Source organism: Colletes gigas, unplaced genomic scaffold, assembly GCF_013123115.1.
Source record: "Colletes gigas isolate AHSC1104 unplaced genomic scaffold, ASM1312311v1 Colletes_gigas_Sc00136, whole genome shotgun sequence".
NCBI lineage: Eukaryota > Metazoa > Arthropoda > Insecta > Hymenoptera > Colletidae > Colletes > Colletes gigas.
Window position 1 is genome coordinate 1 of NW_025106760.1, and position 20,037 is coordinate 20,037.

General features: G+C 31.2%; 4 protein-coding genes across 5 annotated transcripts; 1 reads left to right on the plus strand and 3 right to left on the minus strand.

Annotated features, from left to right (window-relative positions):
* Positions 1–1,995: 1,995 nt before the first annotated feature.
* LOC122404249 (protein asteroid-like) lies at positions 1,996–5,934 on the minus strand. Its single transcript, XM_043408183.1, has 4 exons — positions 5,779–5,934; positions 3,386–3,577; positions 2,834–3,316; positions 1,996–2,763 (listed from the first exon to the last, which is right to left on the minus strand). The coding sequence occupies exons 1-4, from the start codon at positions 5,932–5,934 to the stop codon at positions 2,716–2,718; spliced, it is 879 nt and encodes a 292-aa protein (XP_043264118.1). The 3' UTR covers positions 1,996–2,715.
* Positions 5,935–7,493: 1,559 nt separating this feature from the next.
* On the plus strand, positions 7,494–11,877 carry LOC122404250 (DNA replication licensing factor Mcm2). 2 transcript variants are annotated; one of them, XM_043408184.1, is made up of 15 exons: positions 7,494–7,507; positions 7,640–7,815; positions 7,889–8,052; positions 8,126–8,208; positions 8,276–8,458; positions 8,545–8,756; positions 8,832–9,024; positions 9,099–9,302; positions 9,565–9,796; positions 9,885–10,135; positions 10,196–10,360; positions 10,423–10,722; positions 10,800–10,982; positions 11,068–11,223; positions 11,298–11,877. In XM_043408184.1, the coding sequence occupies exons 1-15, from the start codon at positions 7,505–7,507 to the stop codon at positions 11,424–11,426; spliced, it is 2,634 nt and encodes an 877-aa protein (XP_043264119.1). In that variant the 5' UTR covers positions 7,494–7,504; the 3' UTR covers positions 11,427–11,877. The 2 variants fall into 2 exon arrangements, with proteins under 2 accessions (XP_043264119.1, XP_043264120.1); XM_043408185.1 differs by lacking the exon at positions 11,068–11,223 and having other exon boundaries at positions 11,626–11,877.
* Positions 11,878–12,113: 236 nt separating this feature from the next.
* On the minus strand, positions 12,114–13,085 carry LOC122404255 (zinc finger CCHC domain-containing protein 10). The gene is made up of 3 exons (XM_043408190.1): positions 12,852–13,085; positions 12,540–12,689; positions 12,114–12,458 (listed from the first exon to the last, which is right to left on the minus strand). Exons 1-3 carry the CDS (start codon positions 12,884–12,886, stop codon positions 12,203–12,205), a joined length of 441 nt encoding a protein of 146 aa, XP_043264125.1. The 5' UTR covers positions 12,887–13,085; the 3' UTR covers positions 12,114–12,202.
* Positions 13,086–15,915: 2,830 nt separating this feature from the next.
* Positions 15,916–19,747, minus strand: LOC122404246 (leucine-rich repeat protein soc-2 homolog). The gene has a single exon (XM_043408174.1). It carries the CDS (start codon positions 19,621–19,623, stop codon positions 17,791–17,793), a length of 1,833 nt encoding a protein of 610 aa, XP_043264109.1. The 5' UTR covers positions 19,624–19,747; the 3' UTR covers positions 15,916–17,790.
* Positions 19,748–20,037: the final 290 nt, after the last annotated feature.

Below are 20,037 nucleotides of genomic sequence, written 5' to 3' on the forward strand. Positions count from 1 at the left end.
GCGAATTTTGATGGAGAATATGTAGAAATTGAATATTGAACATCTCTGTTATGGAACAACTTTTATATTTAACAATTCACAGACACTTTACATCTCTGTTTTGTAACCACTTTTATATTTAACAACTCAGAGACACTTTACATCTCTGTTTTGTAACCACTTTTATAATTAACAATTCACAGACACTTTACATCTCGGTTATGGCACAAGTTATGCAGTAAAACTGAACGTGGTATACATATTTGCCTATATGTATAGGAAGGAAATTCGTCGTTAGTATTGTCGCCCGTCACTGCTCTTAATTATGCAAGATTAGTATATTATCTAATTTTATTTTTTATTATACCGGTTTGCAATATCGTAAAGATCAATGCAAAAACATTATGCACGGCACTTGTATTTCTTTGATTTATCCAAGTAGTCAAAGTATAATATTTAACAAACTTTTGATTCAAATAAAACAACGAAAGACACAAAATTTGTGTAAGTACCTGTTACATGCTACCTATGTATAAATGCATAATAACTAATATTGATATGCGCATAACGAATTTAGTTTGTGATATGAAACATTAAGAAAAGTGTAAATTAATAAATAGGTTTCAAAATGGGTATTCCAGGTTTAACAACTTTCATAAACAATCGTTCAGATCGTTATTTGGAATATTTCGAGCTACGTGATACGTATTTAGTTATTTAGCTGTCAAATATATATTTCGTACAAGTGCAATTGTGTTTTTGGCGGTGATTACGATAAATATGCTCAACGAGTATCGGATTTTTTTGACGATTTGATAAAGTGCAATGTAGTACCATTAGTTTTGATTAAATAAAATTAGATAGTATACTGATCTTGCATAATTAAGTGCATTGTCGGGCGACAATACTAACGACGAATTTCCTTCCTATACATATAGGCAAATATGTATACCATGTTCAGTTTTATTGCATAACTTGTGCCATAACAGAGATGTAAAGTGTCTGTGAATTGTTAAATATAAAAGTGGTTACAAAACAGAGATGTAAAGTGTCTCTGATTGTAAAATAAAAGTGTTACAAAACAGAGATGTAAAGTGTCTGTGAATGTTAAATAAAAGTGGTTACAAAACAGAGATGTAAAGTGTCTGTGAATTGTTAAATATAAAAGTTGTTCCATAACAGAGATGTTCAATATTCAATTTCTACATATTCTCCATCAAAATACGCGTTGTTTGCAACTTGAAACATTAAGATCCTTCAATCCGTTCAGAAGTTATAATATTTTAAAGATGCAGAAATATTCGTTTGAAATTTCATGCGTATGTTTAAAAATTTAGAACTTTTGAACGGATTGAAGGATCTTAATGTTTCAAGTTGCAAACAACGCGTATTTCGATGGAGAATATGTAGAAATGCTTTATATATACGTATAAGTATTCCATTATTTAAATAATGATTCTTTAACTTTTTGTATGGGGACAATTCGTGAATAATTCGTGTATCGAAATTGCACAGATGTCGCTCGGTCTCTCGTGAGCGTCCGGGCTCCTAGTATATAAGAGCCCCCTGAGGCGTTGATCGGCGAGTTATCTCCCAACCACCAAGCAAGACGGATCGTATCGAGATGAAGAATTTAATTGAAGATTTCCATTCAATCAAAATCGAAGATGGCCAAAGATGATGGTTCACGAGCAGCGGCCAAAGGACAAAACCGGTCTTTTTAAAGACCAAGAAAATCTCATTTGTGGGAACCACTAAACTGAACAACTTTTATATTTAACAACTCGGAGACTTTTTACATCTCTGTTTTGGAACAACTTTTCTATTTAACAACTCTGAGACTTTTTACATCTCTGTTTTGGAACAACTTATGTAATAAAACTGAACATGGTATATTTGCCTGTATAGGCGAAAAATATACAAATACAAATTGAATTTATTGAATTGATATTAAGTAAACGTTCTTTGCTATAAGATCAAAAAATTATTATTTGAAATAGTAGAACAATTAGAAAATAAATCGTTTGAAAATAATTTCGAAGGTCTTACTCGATAAACTATATTCAAACGATTTATTTCCAAAGTATTGTTTTAAATCAAACATGATCAGAGGGTCTTGAAACGTGTATTTACGTGTCAATTTTTCATTCAATATGGGCTTTGCTTATATATTTGTGTCTATATAACTTGAATTTAAATTCAAATGGTAATGAAAAATCAATGACGCATGTTTGTACATTATTTTTTAATCCTGGACTCGTTAATGGTACTTCTCTAAGATTAGATAGGGACAGTAATGGGGAAGAAAATTTAGTGTCAGTGCCTTCTAGTTCGTAACATTTAAGCTTTTTATTATAATCTCTAATCATGTATTTCATGAAACCTCTCCTTCTATTCATTCCTGATTGCAGAAATGCATATATAACTCTAATAATTTTTAAACTTATTACATTGTTCAATGGATAGGAATAATCCTCTATTTGTACAGGACAAATATATAAACGTCGAACCAACAAGTCCATAAAATATGCAGGATAATTGCCCATAAGAAATTCATCTACAAACAAATTAGGTACATTAGCTAGTGCATTATTGGTAGCAGATTCTGACCCCTTTAAGCATGTCTAATATTTCAACTTCGTTCTCTTCCTCTTCTTCTTCTTCTTCGGATGATTCAAAGTCTCCATTTTTATCAGTTTCTTCTATGTACATTAGACTATTAACATCTCCATCAAATTAAAAAATTCTGTTTATGGAATGTGTTGTGGCACGAGCTGCATATTCCTGTGAAAACCCCAATGGAAGTAAGCAAGTATTTCTGTAGATGCATTTGTATAGCCATTTTTTGTCTTACGGTTTTAGGTGATCTACATAGTATTCCAATGACTGCTTTGTCCAAGATGTAAAATCCGCTCAACCATTGTAAAGTTGCTTCTATACAATACTGTCGATTACTATACCTTTTTCTTGTTATTCGTCGTAACTTTAAATAACGAAAGAAGTTTCTAAATGTACCACGTTTTACATAATCATTGCCTAGTAATATTGCAGCTAATGGCAGTGTAGATTGACTTAAACCTCTATAAGAATTTAATAAGTGTTCAACTTTATAAATTTTACAACGTTTCGTGTAACCATTTCCAGTTGAACTTTTCACCGTGTAATTGTCCAATGTATCAAACGGTATGTGCAATGTCCCAAACACATAAAAATCTGAATTATAACTCGATACAGGACAATTCAATATCCTTGCTACGGTAGCTATAGCATTATCAGCTTCGAATAAGCATTGCACATGACGAATATTCTTCTTTCTCCTAACATCTTTGAAAACTTCCTAAATATGTAAAGGAAAAAATTTCATTTTCTGTTGACAGATCGGAGAATAAGATGATGCTGTACGAACCTTTTCTCTAGATCTAGATATAACTGTTTGCAGTTTCTTATCCTCGCAACCACAATCGATCAAAGCTAATGGTACTGCATTGCACTTTATCAAATCGTCAAAAAAATCCGATACTCGTTGAGCGTATTTATCGTAATCACCGACAAAAACACAATTGCACTTGTACCAATTATATATTTGACAGCTGAATAACTAAATACATATCACGTAGCTCGAACTATTCCAAATAACGATCTGAACGATTGTTTATGAAAGTTGTTAAACCCGGAATACCCATTTTGAAACCTATTTATTAATTTACACTTTTCTTAATGTTTCATATCACAAACTAAGTTCGTTATGCGTATATCAATATTAGTTATGCATTTATACATAGGTTACATGTAACAGGTACTCAAATTTTGTGTCATTCGTTATTTTATTTGAACCAAAAGTTTGTTAAATATTATACTTTGACTACTTGGATAAATCAAAGAAATACAAGAGCTGTGCATAATGTTTTTGCATTGATCTTTACGATATTACAAACCGGTATAATAAAAATAAAATTAGATAGTATACTGATCTTGCATAATTAAGTGCATTGACGGGCGACAATACTAACGACGAATTTCCTTCCTATACATATAGGCAAATATACCATGTTCAGTTTTATTGCATAACTTGTTCCATAACAGAGATGTAAAGTGTCGCTGAATTGTTAAATATAAAAGTCGGTAACAAAACAGAGATGTAAAGTGTCTCTGAGTTGTTAAATATAAAAGTTGTTACAAAACAGTGATGTAAAGTGTCTCTGAGTTGTTAAATATAAAAGTTGTTACAAAACAGAGATGTAAAGTGTCTGTGAGTTGTTAAATATAAAAGTTGTTACAAAACAGAGATGTAAAGTGTCTCTGAATTGTTAAATATAAAAGTTGTTACAAAACAGAGATGTAAAGTGTCTCTGAGTTGTTAAATATAAAAGTTGTTCAGTTCATTGCATAAGTTGTTCCCACGAATGAGATTTTCTTGGTCTTTAAAAAGACCGGTTTTCTCCCTTGCCCGCTGCTCGTGAAACATCTTCTTGGCCGCCATCTTCGATTTTGATCGAATGTAAATCTTCAATTAAATTCTTCATCTCGATGCGGTCCGTCTTGCTTGGTGGTTGGGAGATAACTCCCGCGCGAGGGCCTCAGGGGGCTCTTATAACGTTTCAAGGTGGACGGACGATGGTCGCCCCCAGCGGACTGGCTGCTGATTGGCTCGTTGATTCTTTGGCTTGACTGCATAAAAGTGGACACAGCTGGGCAACTATTTTCAGTACTCCTGGAACCGCCGGGGGTACTGTCACGCGTTTTTGTTTTCTGTTTCAGATATCTTCTGCGATGCTGACCAGGAAGGAAGGATCACCCTTTGGTTTTGGTATAGATACAATTAATATTAATATAACTAATGAAAATATTGTGTTTTTCTGCATTTTTATGTATATAGGTATTTTCATATTTGGGTTCTTCGTTCATCTAGTTTTATCTATATTAATTACATCGTTGGGTTGATATTTTTCAATTTATTCTATTCTATCTTCGTCTCGCTTTCATCGTTGGTTTGTTCTTTTACGATTTATTTTGTTATTCGTCTTGCGCTTCGTTGGTTTTTTAATTTTCAAAATTAATCTATAATTCAAAGTACACATCGTTGGTTTCTTTTTTTTCGAATGATTCGTTTCGTTAATTTACTTCGTTGGATTGTTCCAATTCCTTATTTCAAACTAATTTGTTATTTAGGTTTTATTATTTGTCTACATGTACACATAACTACTAATTTTTATTTCAGTTTTTTACCAGATCAATTTCTAGGAGGAGGAGGAGATCAATAGATGACGTCGGATTCATCGGGATTTACACGTAAGCGATTAATTTTAAGGCGCAGCGCGAATGTAAAAATTAACGTCGAATTTTTCTTTTTCCTTCTTTTCCTTGTTTTTCCGATGTTTCCTATATTTCATTAATTCACATTAATTCTCAATTCCACCTACGACGTTAATTTTCAATTTACATTGTATATTATTTTATTTACTGCGTAGATTGCCAAGTAATGAATTAATTAATAGCTTATTTTCCAGTCTCGTTTCCCCGTTTCTAGCTCCGGTCACCGCTGCTTTGATGTAAAAAGCAAGTGATCGGCCGTTTAGATGGTTCGAAGGGTCGGTTGCCGTCCTCTGGTGAGACAATTCTAGGGAAAGAGTCATCGGCCGTAGAGGGGACCTGTTCCTGTCTGCGGTAGCCCCGACTCAGGATCTCTCTCCTGTGTAAGACGTCTCGGGTTGGGTCCTACGGGCTCCCAGCAGGGCGCGTTGGAGAAATGGGGAACCCGTGTCTGGTGCGTCGATTCTCCTCCCCTTCAATTGGACTTGCTAAGAGGTAACGAGCTGCCCCTTTTGACCCGCTATTCGGTACGGTGTCGCACCTCATGTTCCTACTGCACTGTGCAGTATTGTGTCGCGTTTCGTCGTGTCGCGTCTCCCACAATTTCGCTTCCTCCTTTGTTTTAGAAAAGTAATTACTTGGCATCTTTTTTTTTGCGTAATCTAGTTTCTAAGTGTGTAAAAAGGAAGGTCGATCGAACTTTGTTCCATCGATCTCACTTTGGGTCTCCAATCGCAGCAACCTCCTCGTGGTGAGACCTGGTAATCGGTGTTACCTTTCAAGAAGAACTTCTTCATTATGGGTAACACCGAGCTAATGGCTGCGAATTTAAAACAATATAAATTTCAGTTTTAATCGAAATCAAAATCAAATGTTGTCTAATACTTTTTTCTAGGTACTACTTCTAGAAAAAATTTCAATGATATAAGTTTTACTATTGTAAAAGTTATGATCGTTTGAAAATTGACAATTTTTCTGAGCATTTTGTCACTGTACGACGTTAAGGAACAACTTTTCGAATATTCTTCGTATTCAACCCCCAAGCAAGACGGACCGTATCGAGATGAAGAATTTAATTGAAGATTTACATTCGATCAAAATCGAAGTTGGCGGTCAAGAAGATGTTTCACGAGCAGCGGCCAAGGGACAAAACCGGTCTTTTTAAAGACCAAGAAAATCTCATTTGTGGGAACAACAACTAGACTGAACAAATAAACTGAACAACTTTTATTTTTAACAAATCAGAGACTTTTTACATCTCTGTTTTGGAACAACTTTTATATTTAACAACTCAGAGACTTTTTACATCTCTGTTTTGGAACAACTTTTATATTTAACAACTCAGAGACTTTTTACATCTCTGTTTTGGAACAACTTTTATATTTAACAACTCGGAGACTTTTTACATCTCTGTTTTGGAACAACTTATGTAATAAAACTGAACATGGTATATTTGCCTGTATAGGCGAAAAATATACAAATACAAATTGAATTCATTGAATTGATATTAAGTAAATGTTCTTTGCTATAAAATCAAAAAATTATTATTTGAAATAATAGAACAATTAGGAAATAAATCGTTTGAAAATAATTTCGACAGTCTTACTTGATAAACTATATTCAAACGATTTATTTCCAAAGTATTGTTTCATGTCAAACATGATCGTGGGGTCTTGAAACGTGTATTTACGTGTCAATTTTTCATTCAATATGGACTATGGTTATACATATATTTGTGCCCATATAACTTGAAACGTGAAAATGTCGGGGCAATCGAGATTCGAAATTGTATGCCATTGACGCGAGGACTTTACCGATTTCCCGAAGATGCACGAAGTGCTGACCTGACGTAACATGTGGCTCGTGCGGTAGGATATGTCGGCTTTCCCCACCACTCTGTTAAAAGCTAAGGAAGTTCGTCGTTACTAGTGTCGCCGTCGATGCACTAAATTATGTCAAATCTGGTCACACTGCTCCTCTCGGACTAGGACATCGTCTCTGCAACCAATAAGATTCTGCCGAAAGCACGTTTTATTTCCACTAGTGCTTCGTTTCATTGAACGAAGTATAAGACAAGTTCGCGCCAATTTCTTTTTTGGTTTAGGCGGAGTATAAATAAAAAATATATTCCTGCGCTCATAAGTCTGTTTACGTATTTGTTGGTATTTGATTTATTTACATTTTGTTCTATAAAATTTCTCCTAAAATAAATATAATGGTAAGATTTAAAATGTAAAAGTACAGAACAATCTATAACATTGAAATATATCATATTAAAGTTTAACTTCTTTGTTTCTTTCAATCTTTTTATAAGTTTTCGTATTTTTACGTTATTTTACATATTCTTTAGGATGCTAGTAGTTCGCCAGTACGCTCTGATAGACATACAGAGGCAATGACATCTCCTGCTCCAGATATAGATGAACCATTCGAAGATGAATCTGATTTACTTAGTAATGATAATGATGTTAATCGAGAAGAAGATGAAGGCGAGGGAGAAGAGTTATTTGGCGATAATATGGAAGAGTAAAACTTTTGATGCTATTAAACTATAAGGACATTAAGCGTATTTAGTGCTGATGTTATTGTAATCTTCTAGCGATTATCGTCCTATGCCAGCCTTAGATAGATATGATCCTGATGTGGTAGACGATGAACAATACTCGGAAATGTCTCAAGGAGAACGTGCAGCTGCAGAAGCTACCATGCGGGAAAGAGATAGATCAGCAGGCATTATGAGAGATGATAGATATTTACTTTATGGTACAGTCTTTTTTTTAGTAAAATTAATGTTTTTTAACATATACTATAGCATATATGTCTTTGCACATTTAAGATGAAAGCGACAAAGAAGAAACACAAGCCCGTACAAGACGCATGGCTGAAAAAGCTGCGACAGGTGAAATTGAAGATACAGAGGTGAGTATTGCTATCTGATTCTTGTTTTATCATTTAACGTATAATAGCATTTATTATATCATTTTAGATGGTCGAATCTATTGAAAATTTAGAAGATATGAAAGGTCATTCGGTTAAAGAATGGGTAGCTATGTTAGGACCTCGAACAGAAATTTCAAACCGTTTTAAAAGCTTTTTACGTACACATACCAATTCAAATGGACAATACATGTACAAAGAACGAATTCGTCATATGTGTCAGAGTAACCAAGTAATATATTTCCTGCTATCGATTATTATTTAGAATAGAATAGTAACGTTTAGATTCGAAAAATACTTATTTCTGTTTTTTAACAGTCTAGCTTTGTTGTCGAATTTCCTATTCTTGCTAGTAAAGAGCACGTTCTAGCTTACTTTTTGCCAGAAGCACCGTTTCAAATGTTAGAGATATTTGATGAAGTGGCAAAAGAGCTAGTGTTAACAATTTTCCCCAGTTACGAAAGAGTTACAACTGAAATTCATGTCAGAATATCAGAGCTACCTTTAATAGAAGAAATACGAACGTTTAGGTAAAACATAGCTATAGATTAATTAGAATGGTTGATATTGAATGGATTAATGATACAATTTACCATAAATGTTAGGAAGTTACATTTAAATCAATTAGTACGAACTTTGGGAGTCGTTACTGCAACAACAGGGGTACTACCACAATTATCTGTTGTAAAATATGATTGCATGAAATGTGGACATGTACTTGGACCTTTTGTACAAAATCAAAGTACTGAAGTTAAGCCTGGATCGTGTCCTGAATGTCAAAGTATTGGACCTTTTATGGTAAAGCTTAATTAAAACCATTTTATCTGTACATAAAAGTATGTATATTAAAATTATATCAAAACTGATTATAGATAAATATGGAACAAACAATATATAGAAATTATCAAAAGATTACAATCCAAGAATCACCAGGTAAAATTCCTGCAGGTAGAGTACCTCGAAGCAAAGAATGTATTCTTCTGTCAGATCTTTGTGATCGCTGTAAACCTGGAGATGAAGTAGACGTTACTGCAATTTATACGAATAACTATGATGGTTCTTTAAACACAGAACAAGTAAACATATATCCATTTACAATTATTTTAAAACTTCATATTCTAATTGTTGTTGCTTGAAGCTTTTCTCTACAAACTGTGTGTGTTTTTTTTTGTTTTGTAAAAACGTTTTCAAGTTTCACTAAACGATCAACGAAATAGTACACTGATTATACTATCCCGAATACTAGTGAAACGTCAGGACACTTTATCAAGAGCACACAAGTGAACCTCAAATATCTCTACTTTAAATTGATTAATTGTTATTTATTTCATGAATTAGGGCTTCCCAGTGTTTGCAACGGTTCTCCTAGCTAATCATTTGCAAGTGAAAGGTTCAAAAGAAATTGTTGAATCTTTAACCGAGGAAGATATCTCCAGTATTATTACTTTGAGTAAAGATCATCAAATTATTGATCGCATTGTCGCAAGTATTGCACCTTCGATCTATGGACACGAATATACAAAAAGAGCATTAGCATTAGCAATGTTTGGTGGTGAATCAAAAAATCCTGGTATTTAAATTTTCTAATTGCCACTTTCATCACGTATTTCAACTTTCAACGATACAATATGACTGAGATTTTACGATTAAATATCCAGGTAAGAAACACAAAGTAAGAGGAGACATTAATGTATTAATATGCGGAGATCCAGGTACAGCCAAGTCTCAGTTTTTAAAGTACGTTGAAAAAGTTGCACCAAGAACGGTATTTACTACGGGTCAAGGAGCTTCGGCTGTTGGATTAACTGCTTTTGTACGAAGATCCGTAGCAACTCGAGAATGGACATTGGAAGCTGGTGCTTTAGTACTTGCTGATCATGGAATCTGTCTTATCGATGAGTTTGATAAAGTAAATATGCTTTTTCTATTAAATTTTTGTAACGGAATGTGATTGTTATTATCTTTCCAGATGAATGATCAAGATAGAACATCCATTCATGAAGCCATGGAACAACAAAGTATTTCTATTTCAAAAGTAGGAATTGTAACATCGCTTCATGCTAGATGTTCAGTGATAGCTGCATCCAATCCCATTGGAGGAAGATATGATGCTAGTATGACATTTTCAGAAAATGTAAGAAATTACACATAATTGTTATCAATAAATAATATACATATACAAATTTTTCTATTCAGGTAGATTTATCAGAACCAATTTTGTCTCGTTTTGATATTCTTTGCGTAGTAAAAGATGAAATAGATCCCATGCAAGATCGACATTTATCTAAATTTGTTGTCAACTCTCACATTAGACATCATCCAGCAAGTGCAGAAAAAGCAATGCTTACAGAAGATGATACTCGCGATATATCTATTCCACAAGACCTTTTAAAGAAATATATAGTTTATGCAAGGCAAAATGTTCATCCTAAATTAACGAATATTGATCAAGATAAAGTTGCAAAATTATACAGTCAGTTAAGGCAAGAAAGTTTGGTGAGTTAGAAACATGCAAACTATAAACTTTCTTACTGTACTGTAGTAATACAAATTCTTATTTTAACAATGAGTAGGCCACTGGAAGTTTACCAATTACTGTACGACATATAGAAAGTATTATACGTATGGCTGAAGCAAGTGCTAAAATTCATCTTCGTGACCATGTTCAAGAAAGTGATATTAATCTTGCCATAAGAATGATGCTCGATAGTTTTGTTGAAACACAAAAATACTCGGTAATGAAAAGCATGCGCCAGGTAAATATCCTAATTTAGGTTACAAATATATCTGCAGTAATTTTACGAAAATAGCAATAACATAATATCTTATTGTTATTTGTAGACATTCCAGAAATATCTATCATATAAAAAAGATCATAATGAACTTCTGTATTACATACTTAGACAAGTTACATTAGATACTTTAGCATTCCAAAAAGCTTTACATGGAAGTCGCGTTACAACGATCGAAATCGCCGAGAAAGATCTACTAGATCGGGTATCGATAGTTTTATTTTAAATCCTCTGGTACAAATCTATAAACATTAGTTTACTAAAATTTCTTTTTTCCAGGCTAAACAAATCGATATATACAATCTTCATCCATTTTATGAAAGCGACATTTTTAAAACAAACAACTTTGTTTATGATTCAAAGAGGAAAGTCATAATACAAATAATTCCTGAAACTATTGATGACTAATGAAACATTAAAAATAATACAATACAAATATAGCCTATTATTTCTATTATTTTTATAGTTTTGATTTTATAATAAATCATATTTTATGAATAAATTTTTGGATACAAAATCATTACACCTTTCGTTCAATTGCAACTAAGTCAATACATTTAGAATGTATTGGTATTATAATACCATATTTGAGGTTTTCATGTCTTAGGTTTCCGACAGTTGAAGCGACAGGAAGTGTTCCAACATTTTGCCAGCATCGCAGGAAGCTTTTTCAGGGGTCAAATATTGCACGAGTACATATATCATTTGACCGCCAAAGAAACTATCTGTAATACTGTTGAAACATCGAAATGCTTTCTTCAAAGGACACAGCTTACACCCAGAAGCCTCGAACAGTATCGACTATCGTAATATAATTAAAATTAAAAGACACATCATACAAATTATTATTTGAAATATATTTTACATATAAGTACCTCAACCCTTTATTGCCCACAGCTTAGATATTTCCTTTATTTTGTCAGAAATATTCCAGCTTTAGACTGCAAACGGTTAACTATCTGAATTATGTACAAATATAACTATTATACATATATTTATAGCATAGAAATCAGTAAGTATTTCATAAATATTTATAAAATTAATGTATCTGTTATAAGTTTTTGTTCCTGATCTAAATTTTCTCAGATTCAATATCTGTAAAGATACAAAATTATTATTTTACCAATTAAAAAAAAATACTTAACATAGTCAGAAGAATATGATGTTTAAACATATCATAAGTATTATTTATTGTTAGAATTACTACTAGTACTATTACTAGTGTTACTACTACTGCTACTACTACTGGAAACACTGTCACTAGAGTCTGATTCACTGTCCGAAGATGAGCTACTACTGCTGCTGTCATTACTGCTACTAGAACTACTACTTTCAACGCTAGAATCACTGGAGCTACTAGAGTCTTTCTTCTTTCTCTTCTTTCTTCTCTTCATTTTTTTCTGCAAAAGACTCTTTTTGACTTCTTTCTTTTGTTCATCGCTGTAAAGATGTATTCTTGTTTAAATTATGGCAAATTAGAGGCTAAAGTTTACACGGGCAATTATTTTTTTACAGACTTACGCGGTAGAATCTTTTTGGTTTTTCAAAGCTTTCTTCAGTTGTGATGTGCGTGAATATCTATGTACATATTTTCTTTTCCCTTTACATTCGTAACTCCAATGCCCCAGTTCAAGGCATTTCTGACATCGCATCCCTTGTGGATACGGATTGCTAAAGATATTACGATTCAGAACAGTTAAAATATCAATAATCAATGCATATTATAATCTAAATATTTCTCATTATTTAGATATAAATATTGAAACAGAATTATAAACAATATGTTTGATATACGCATAAATTACGAAAAACGTATTTAAATAATATACTAACTTCTTTTTTAACACTTTCAAACCATTTGAGCTCATCTTGTATTTGTAATCATAAATACTTTAGAACTTTATACCATATTCATCGACAACGTATATTAAAAAACAAAAAACTTTTATATACAGTTTGTTTACATGCGAAAATAGGTTAATTTTCAACGCTACTAAGCTTCGATGCGCCATGCATAAATGCAATTGCTTTTAAGAGATTTAGGTAGGGCAGTTGAATACGTTTTAATACAAGTCACCAATCAGGTGCCATATTTGCTACTACAAAACGTAAAAAAAGAATATGAATTTCTTTCAATTTAGATGTAGCTAAATTAATGATTTTGTTATTCTAGCATATAAATTAAACTTTATAGGTACTTATATTTAGTCCTGTATGAAAAAATGGATATTTTTAACTAACAATTACGTTTTCTATATGCATGTATATATATATATATATATATATATATGGATATGTATATGTATATGTATATGTATATGTATATGTATATGTATATGTATATGTATATGTACTAAAAGCCATAATTGCAATCGAAAGAAAAAAGGATATTTGATTGATTATTGTTATGTATACATTTCGTAAATATTAAAAAGTTATGACCCCTTTAAATCGTGAGAAAAGTCGATTGTCTGATTTACATTTAACAAAATATATTAATAAAAATATAGAATTAAAAGTTATTAAAAATGTTTTGAATTTAAATTATGATATACTTCGACGAAAAAAAATAGTACTAAGAGATGAATACAAGAAATTGGTAAATATTTAATAAATTAAAAAGTAATAACTATCAAAGAGTTCAAGTATCAAATATAGCATTTGCATTTACGTATAATATTTTTACGAATTTGTCATTGCCGAATGATCATTAGTAAAACTATACAAAATACATAAAATACGAATGATATAAATTTAAAAATCTTAACTTCATATTTACAGGATAATGTAAATTATAACGTTTGGGCTATAGAAGATCAATTTTGTAATGAAGTATGGAATTTTTCTTCGGTACATAATTTTAACGATCTTTTCAATTATTATCATAATACGAAGGAAACAATTACATCACATGATTGTAAATACAATACAGCCATATATAACTTTACAAAAAATATTAACGTACACAAAGAAATTGTACTTGTAGAATTGGAAAATGAAATTCATAGTATAAATAATGAAATAACATCCATTCGTAATCAAGATATTTTACACGATATAAAAAATGCTACATTTATTTTAGATAATTTAAAATCATTTTCAGAAAAAATATTAAACGTTATCAGGTACCGTTATTATATTATAAATTAAAAAAAAAAAATAAACAGATTGCTAGTTCATTTGGCACATAGTGTGCATCGCCTTTAATCAAAATAAGTTATATTGTTATATATAAATTTTAGATTAATAAATACTTCAAAAAGTTCACAAAATATTTGTAATGTTACCGGAGGATTTACAAATGCTAAAAAATTCATCAAAAAATCTTGTTTTCATTCTGGCGTATTAATTGAAAAAAAAGTTACGTCTTTAAACACGATAACTGAAAGACCTAAAACAGTATGTAATACTTTTGAAATGGAATTTGATCCAAAGAATAAGTATTATATTGTACATATTTTAAATTCCAGTGTTGCAATGTAAACAATATCCAATTTGGGAAATTTGTCATGAAAAAACAAAGTCTCATTTCTCTGAAATTTCAACAAACTCCAGGGAATTGAGTAGAAAACATGAAAAATATTGTTAAAGATCATTTCCCTATGTATGTAGATATAATATTACGTAATTACGGTTTTAACAAAGTATAACAAACTGGTATGTAACAAAGTATTTGCTAAATTTACTTTGATATTAAATTCCAATAAAGTATAGCATTGAAGTCAAAACATGTTTATAGCATATTTATATATTTAGAAATATACAGTACCCTATATAATTAGTCATATACATTGAATTACATTAATATTATGATTTTGAAATTATATGTATATATCGCACTTGGTAAACTATTCAACAAGATTATATACTTTGAGAATAGTTATTCTTACTTTTTAATATAAATGTAGTTATCTTTCAAACATATTATAATATATTACTTATGCATTTTACAACTGTTGTACAGTTTATCACAACAATTTGTATCGTAGCTTTCCTTTTGGCAACTCTTGCATACATTCAGAAACTTACTTAATACCTTAAAACAAATTAAACATACATACAATATGCTGTTGATAAAAGAATTAAAATGTTACCTTAGTTGCAATATTTTGTACATATATTTTTAGTAATGATGGTAAATATTGCAACAAATTTTAGAAATTACAAATAAGAAACACAAAAACAAATATTATTACATAAATTCTAAACATTAACATAGTTATGATTTTTAATGTCAGAAACAGAACATCCTATTACGTTTTTTATTTTCAATGATACGAAAAAGTATTTTGGACATTGTTCGAATGATTCCACAGTATGCATACGGTATAATAAAAAGTTTGTTCCAGTTATTTTTTTCAATTTTCTGGTTCTAATGGGATACCTTGTAGACTTGTGTAAAATTTATGTTTTGATTTTGAACATGGAATTTATTACATAACTTGGACAAAAAATTCAACACAAAATCAAGCGAAGCATTATTTGTGCAACGTTATTATCGATCTTTATTATTTCATGGACAAATTGTAGAAACGTGAAAGATAAAGTTTAATGTAAATGCAATATATGATAGTATGATTGTAGGAACATAACTAACATAGAAAAACTGCAATTAGAGACACATAACAAATCATACATTTACATACATCAGTGAGTAATTATAGAATAGATATAGTTTCTCTGATTAAATACTTAAGAGTTTGCTAAGTTCCATTTTATAGTTCAAAATTTCAACATACATTCGATAGTAACAAATTTTTCATTTTTTATGTTTAAAGTGTAATAATTTGAAGAATGTGAAGAATCCATAGACACTAGTGCAATTAACTTATACTCAAACAGTAAATATTTTAATATTAATGATCTATGTTAATTGTAATACATACAGTGTGTCCAATGCATAGAAATAATACTAATTAAAAGATAAAAGATGTTTGTAAATTTGTAAAACGTACAAAACATTAATGTAATGTTATTCAACGTTGCAATTAATGAAAGTAAAATAGCGTTAACTCCTAAAGCTTCAATTACACACAGCCATTGCATAATAAATAGAAAGTGTAATAAAACAAATATTTATCATTGAGTGGCTATGTTGTAAATAAAAATAATAGCCTGCAAACATCATTTGACGAGTTCTATGTTTGTAAAATTGTATAATATGTTTAAGAAATCAATATGTCCTCGGCTATAAATAAAACCCATCGATGAAATATTATAACCATAAGTCTGATATAAAATCTGCATACACATACTTGAAGTTATGCATAATCGATCATAAAACATAACTTTTGACATATAAACATAAGCTATATTATAATTATTTATTATTGATATTGACATTATTTATTTGTGCATGATGAATAGAAAAATTCATTGATAATAAAAAAGATTATTTTAATTACACCAGAAACTACCATTTATGGAACTTAGCAAAAGATAATCTTGTCAATATGATGCTAATACTAGATAATTGTATGCTTATGTTTGGCAGCTCTTTCATCCGATGAGAGCACATTAATGATTTAATTAAAAATTTTAATTGCACTAACTGTTAGACTTAAAATTTACTAATCGATTAAAAGAACACATGTGCCATTGAATCTCCACTGTTTTATAGAAGTATACATTTAGATGCATGTTATTATAATTGCCATTGATTATTGCAACTTACATAACAGATGCAAAAGTAAAAATTACTATTAAAATTATGTATTTTTCATGATACATGTATTATTTTAATCATTTTTGGGATGCTTAAATATAAAATTGTTTACAGTTAGTCTTAGAAATAAAAAAATAATATGTCATTCATTACAGTTTGCTAAATTATATAAGTAGATATCTTTAGTATCTTGGAAGAGCAACTTTTTCTAAAAATTTTTATAGATGAAACTCTTTTTTTGTAACTGATAAGATGGCATGTTACGAAGAAACTAACAACACACAAGCTTTATGCTATAATAGAGTATCGACTTATTATTGTATGTCAGGAAATTATTTTATTTATATGGCAATGAATAGCAATAACTAAAAAGTAAATTTATTGATGCCGATTCTTAACTTGATACTTTCTTTAACCGAATAATGTTATCTCATTCCTTTACACTTAATAGGTTTCAAAATAATAATTACATATCTAAGGATAGTATTCTCAGGTATCTGTGTATAACAAAACTGTAAATTCAATGTATCTGTGATGGCATTTTTAAACGCTAAGCATTAATTTTTGAAATTACAAGATAATTATAATGCGTACTAAAATAGTAATAAAGCACATGGCATGCAAATTAAAATATATTACACTAGTTATTCTTACATTTTATTATATAATTAAATAATATACAAGAAAAGAAAACGAATAAAGTGTTGTAAACTACATAATATATGTATAATAAAATGTCAGTATGGTTTATGTTACAACTGTATCTAAAATATTTTTTTATGATTCCATTTTTTTTGTAGTTTACTCATTGTGCATATTTCCAATTCAGCACCAATTTCACTGTATATCTATGTATAATATATGTTTCTTCTTTGACATTGACGATGTATTGCAAACATATGTTATTCATTTTATGAGAATATAAATATATGCACATTTTCATCTCTACATTGTATATCGATAATATTCATATAATTTTTATTGATGTGAGATCATTATGGTGAGAATTTAAGTTAATAAATATTTGTATCAAATATCATTTGTTTCTGTATCGCTCGTATTAAGAATCAACACCTATGTCATACAAGAGACAACTTCCTAATTTTGTTACATGGATCGATAAGGTCCTTGCATTTTTAAAAACTGAATCACTAAAGAAGGGCCTCCTGCGACTATTTCTGGTGGGATTTTAGAAAGGGGGCAATTTTCAATTGACATAATACTGAGATTTGTACACAGAGCCAATTCAAATGGTAAATTGTGTAAGTTTGCATTATCATTTACATATAACGAATCTAAATTTTCTAATGTGCCAATCTCTACAGGTAAATAATTTAGATTATTTTCTCCTACACTTAAGTATGTCAAATTTGTTAAATGACCAATCGCTCTTGGTAAACAAGTTACCTGATTAGACTGTAAAATTAACTTCTGCAAGTCCCGTAGAAATCCAATTTCATTAGGTAGAGTTTCAATTTTATTTTCTTCAAGATCCAAAACTCTCAGTTTATGTAAGTTTGCTATGCTGGCAGGAATACGTTTTAACAAATTGTTAGAAAGTATTAAGATTTCTAAACTTTGAAGGTATTGAATATCATCTGGAATTTTTGTAAGTTGATTTGTACCCAAATTTAATTCAACCATATTGATCCATGTACCAATATCCAAGGGTAAAGCGGTCAATTGATTTTCCTTCATATTTAATTTTCTTAGATTTTTTGCCCTAGAAAATATACCATATGGTATTTTATCTATTTTATTATGTTCAAGATTTATAGAATGGACATTTGTAAACTGGGCTGGTCCCCCCGATGGATAAGCAGTAAATGCATTCCTGGACAATGTGATTGTTGTTAAGTCAGAGAGACTCGCAAGTAGTCCATCTGGCAACTGGGACACTTGATTTCCTTCGACGCTGAATTCATCCATTAATTTACAATTTGCCAATGATTTTGGAATATTGGTTAATCTATTGTATCTAAGTCCTAATCTTGTTAATGAGACTAAATTTCCAATTGTGTCTGGAATATCTAAAAGCTCATTGTGTTGCAAGTCAAGCGTGGACAATTGAATGCAATTCCCAATTTCTTCGGGTAAATGCTCTAGATGATTATGAGACACGTCGAATGTTATCAAATTAACCAATTTGCCAATACCAGCTGGAAGTTCTTTGATCTTGTTCTCCCTCAAGCTTAACATGGTTAAATTTGTCAAGTTTCGCATATTATCGCTCACATATCTGACACGATTAAAACGCAAGAACAAAGTTGTGAGGCTTGTCAACTTGTAAACAACATCAGGTATTTCGCTTAACTTGTTATGCCTCAGGTCAAGTACCCTCAAAGATTTTAAATTCTCTAATGTATTTGGTAAACTGGTAAGGGAATTTTCGCTCAAAGCCAATGTTTCCAAATTTGCGAGACAACCTATTTCAGGCGGTAAAGTTACAAGTTTGTTACCATACAGATAAAACTCAACTAAATGCGTCAAATCTCGCACAGTGCTGGGCAGATTAGTGATACTGGATTTACTTAAATCCAGTCGTTTTACGCACTCCTCTCTGCATCTCGTGAATTCCTTGGAAACGTCTAAATCGGCTTGTATCGGTTTCCCCTTTTTCGTAGTGGGTTTTGGCTTATTTGATTCGGGATGCTTGACTGTTACCGTTTTCTTCGTATCGGGACCCGCTATGGACGCGGACGATAATTTTTTCTCTTTTGTCTGTTCCTTATTATCTCGTAAAACGTCTACGTCTTCAGGCATGTCGCCGGCTGTACAGGTGGTTAAACCACAGCCTTCCAGATATTCAGGAATATCCTGTTCCTTCATGTAAAAGGTCGGAAGGCTGTCTTCGAGGTCCTCACGGTCCCTCTTCACCTCGGACAAACACACTGTTGAAATGTTACCCACACCTGTCCAGTATTTGCTCGACTTTTTCATAACCTAATCACTATCGTAACTACGATTAATTTCCGTGTATATCGCGTACTTCTACGACATCGTACACTTTCTACCAGTTTTCGTATTTCATACGTATTGACATATCGATGTCATCGACTGCACGTCAAGGGGTCCAAGCTGCTGCTATGAGCGTAGATTATAGAGATTGTCGATGAACCTGTCTTCTAACTTGTACTTGTACCAGACTTTTTAACTGTAAACTAACGCCTCTAGCGGCCAAACCCTCGAACCGATCCACGCTGTCCACGCCACGGTCCTCAAAAGGGGCCCCGGCCATAGGTACTTAGATTTATAGAGATTCGTGAATTTCTATAGGGAATTATTAAATATTAATTTTATCCTTTCAGTACTTAAAAATAATGATATCGATACTCGAGCACTTGTCTAAGAAAC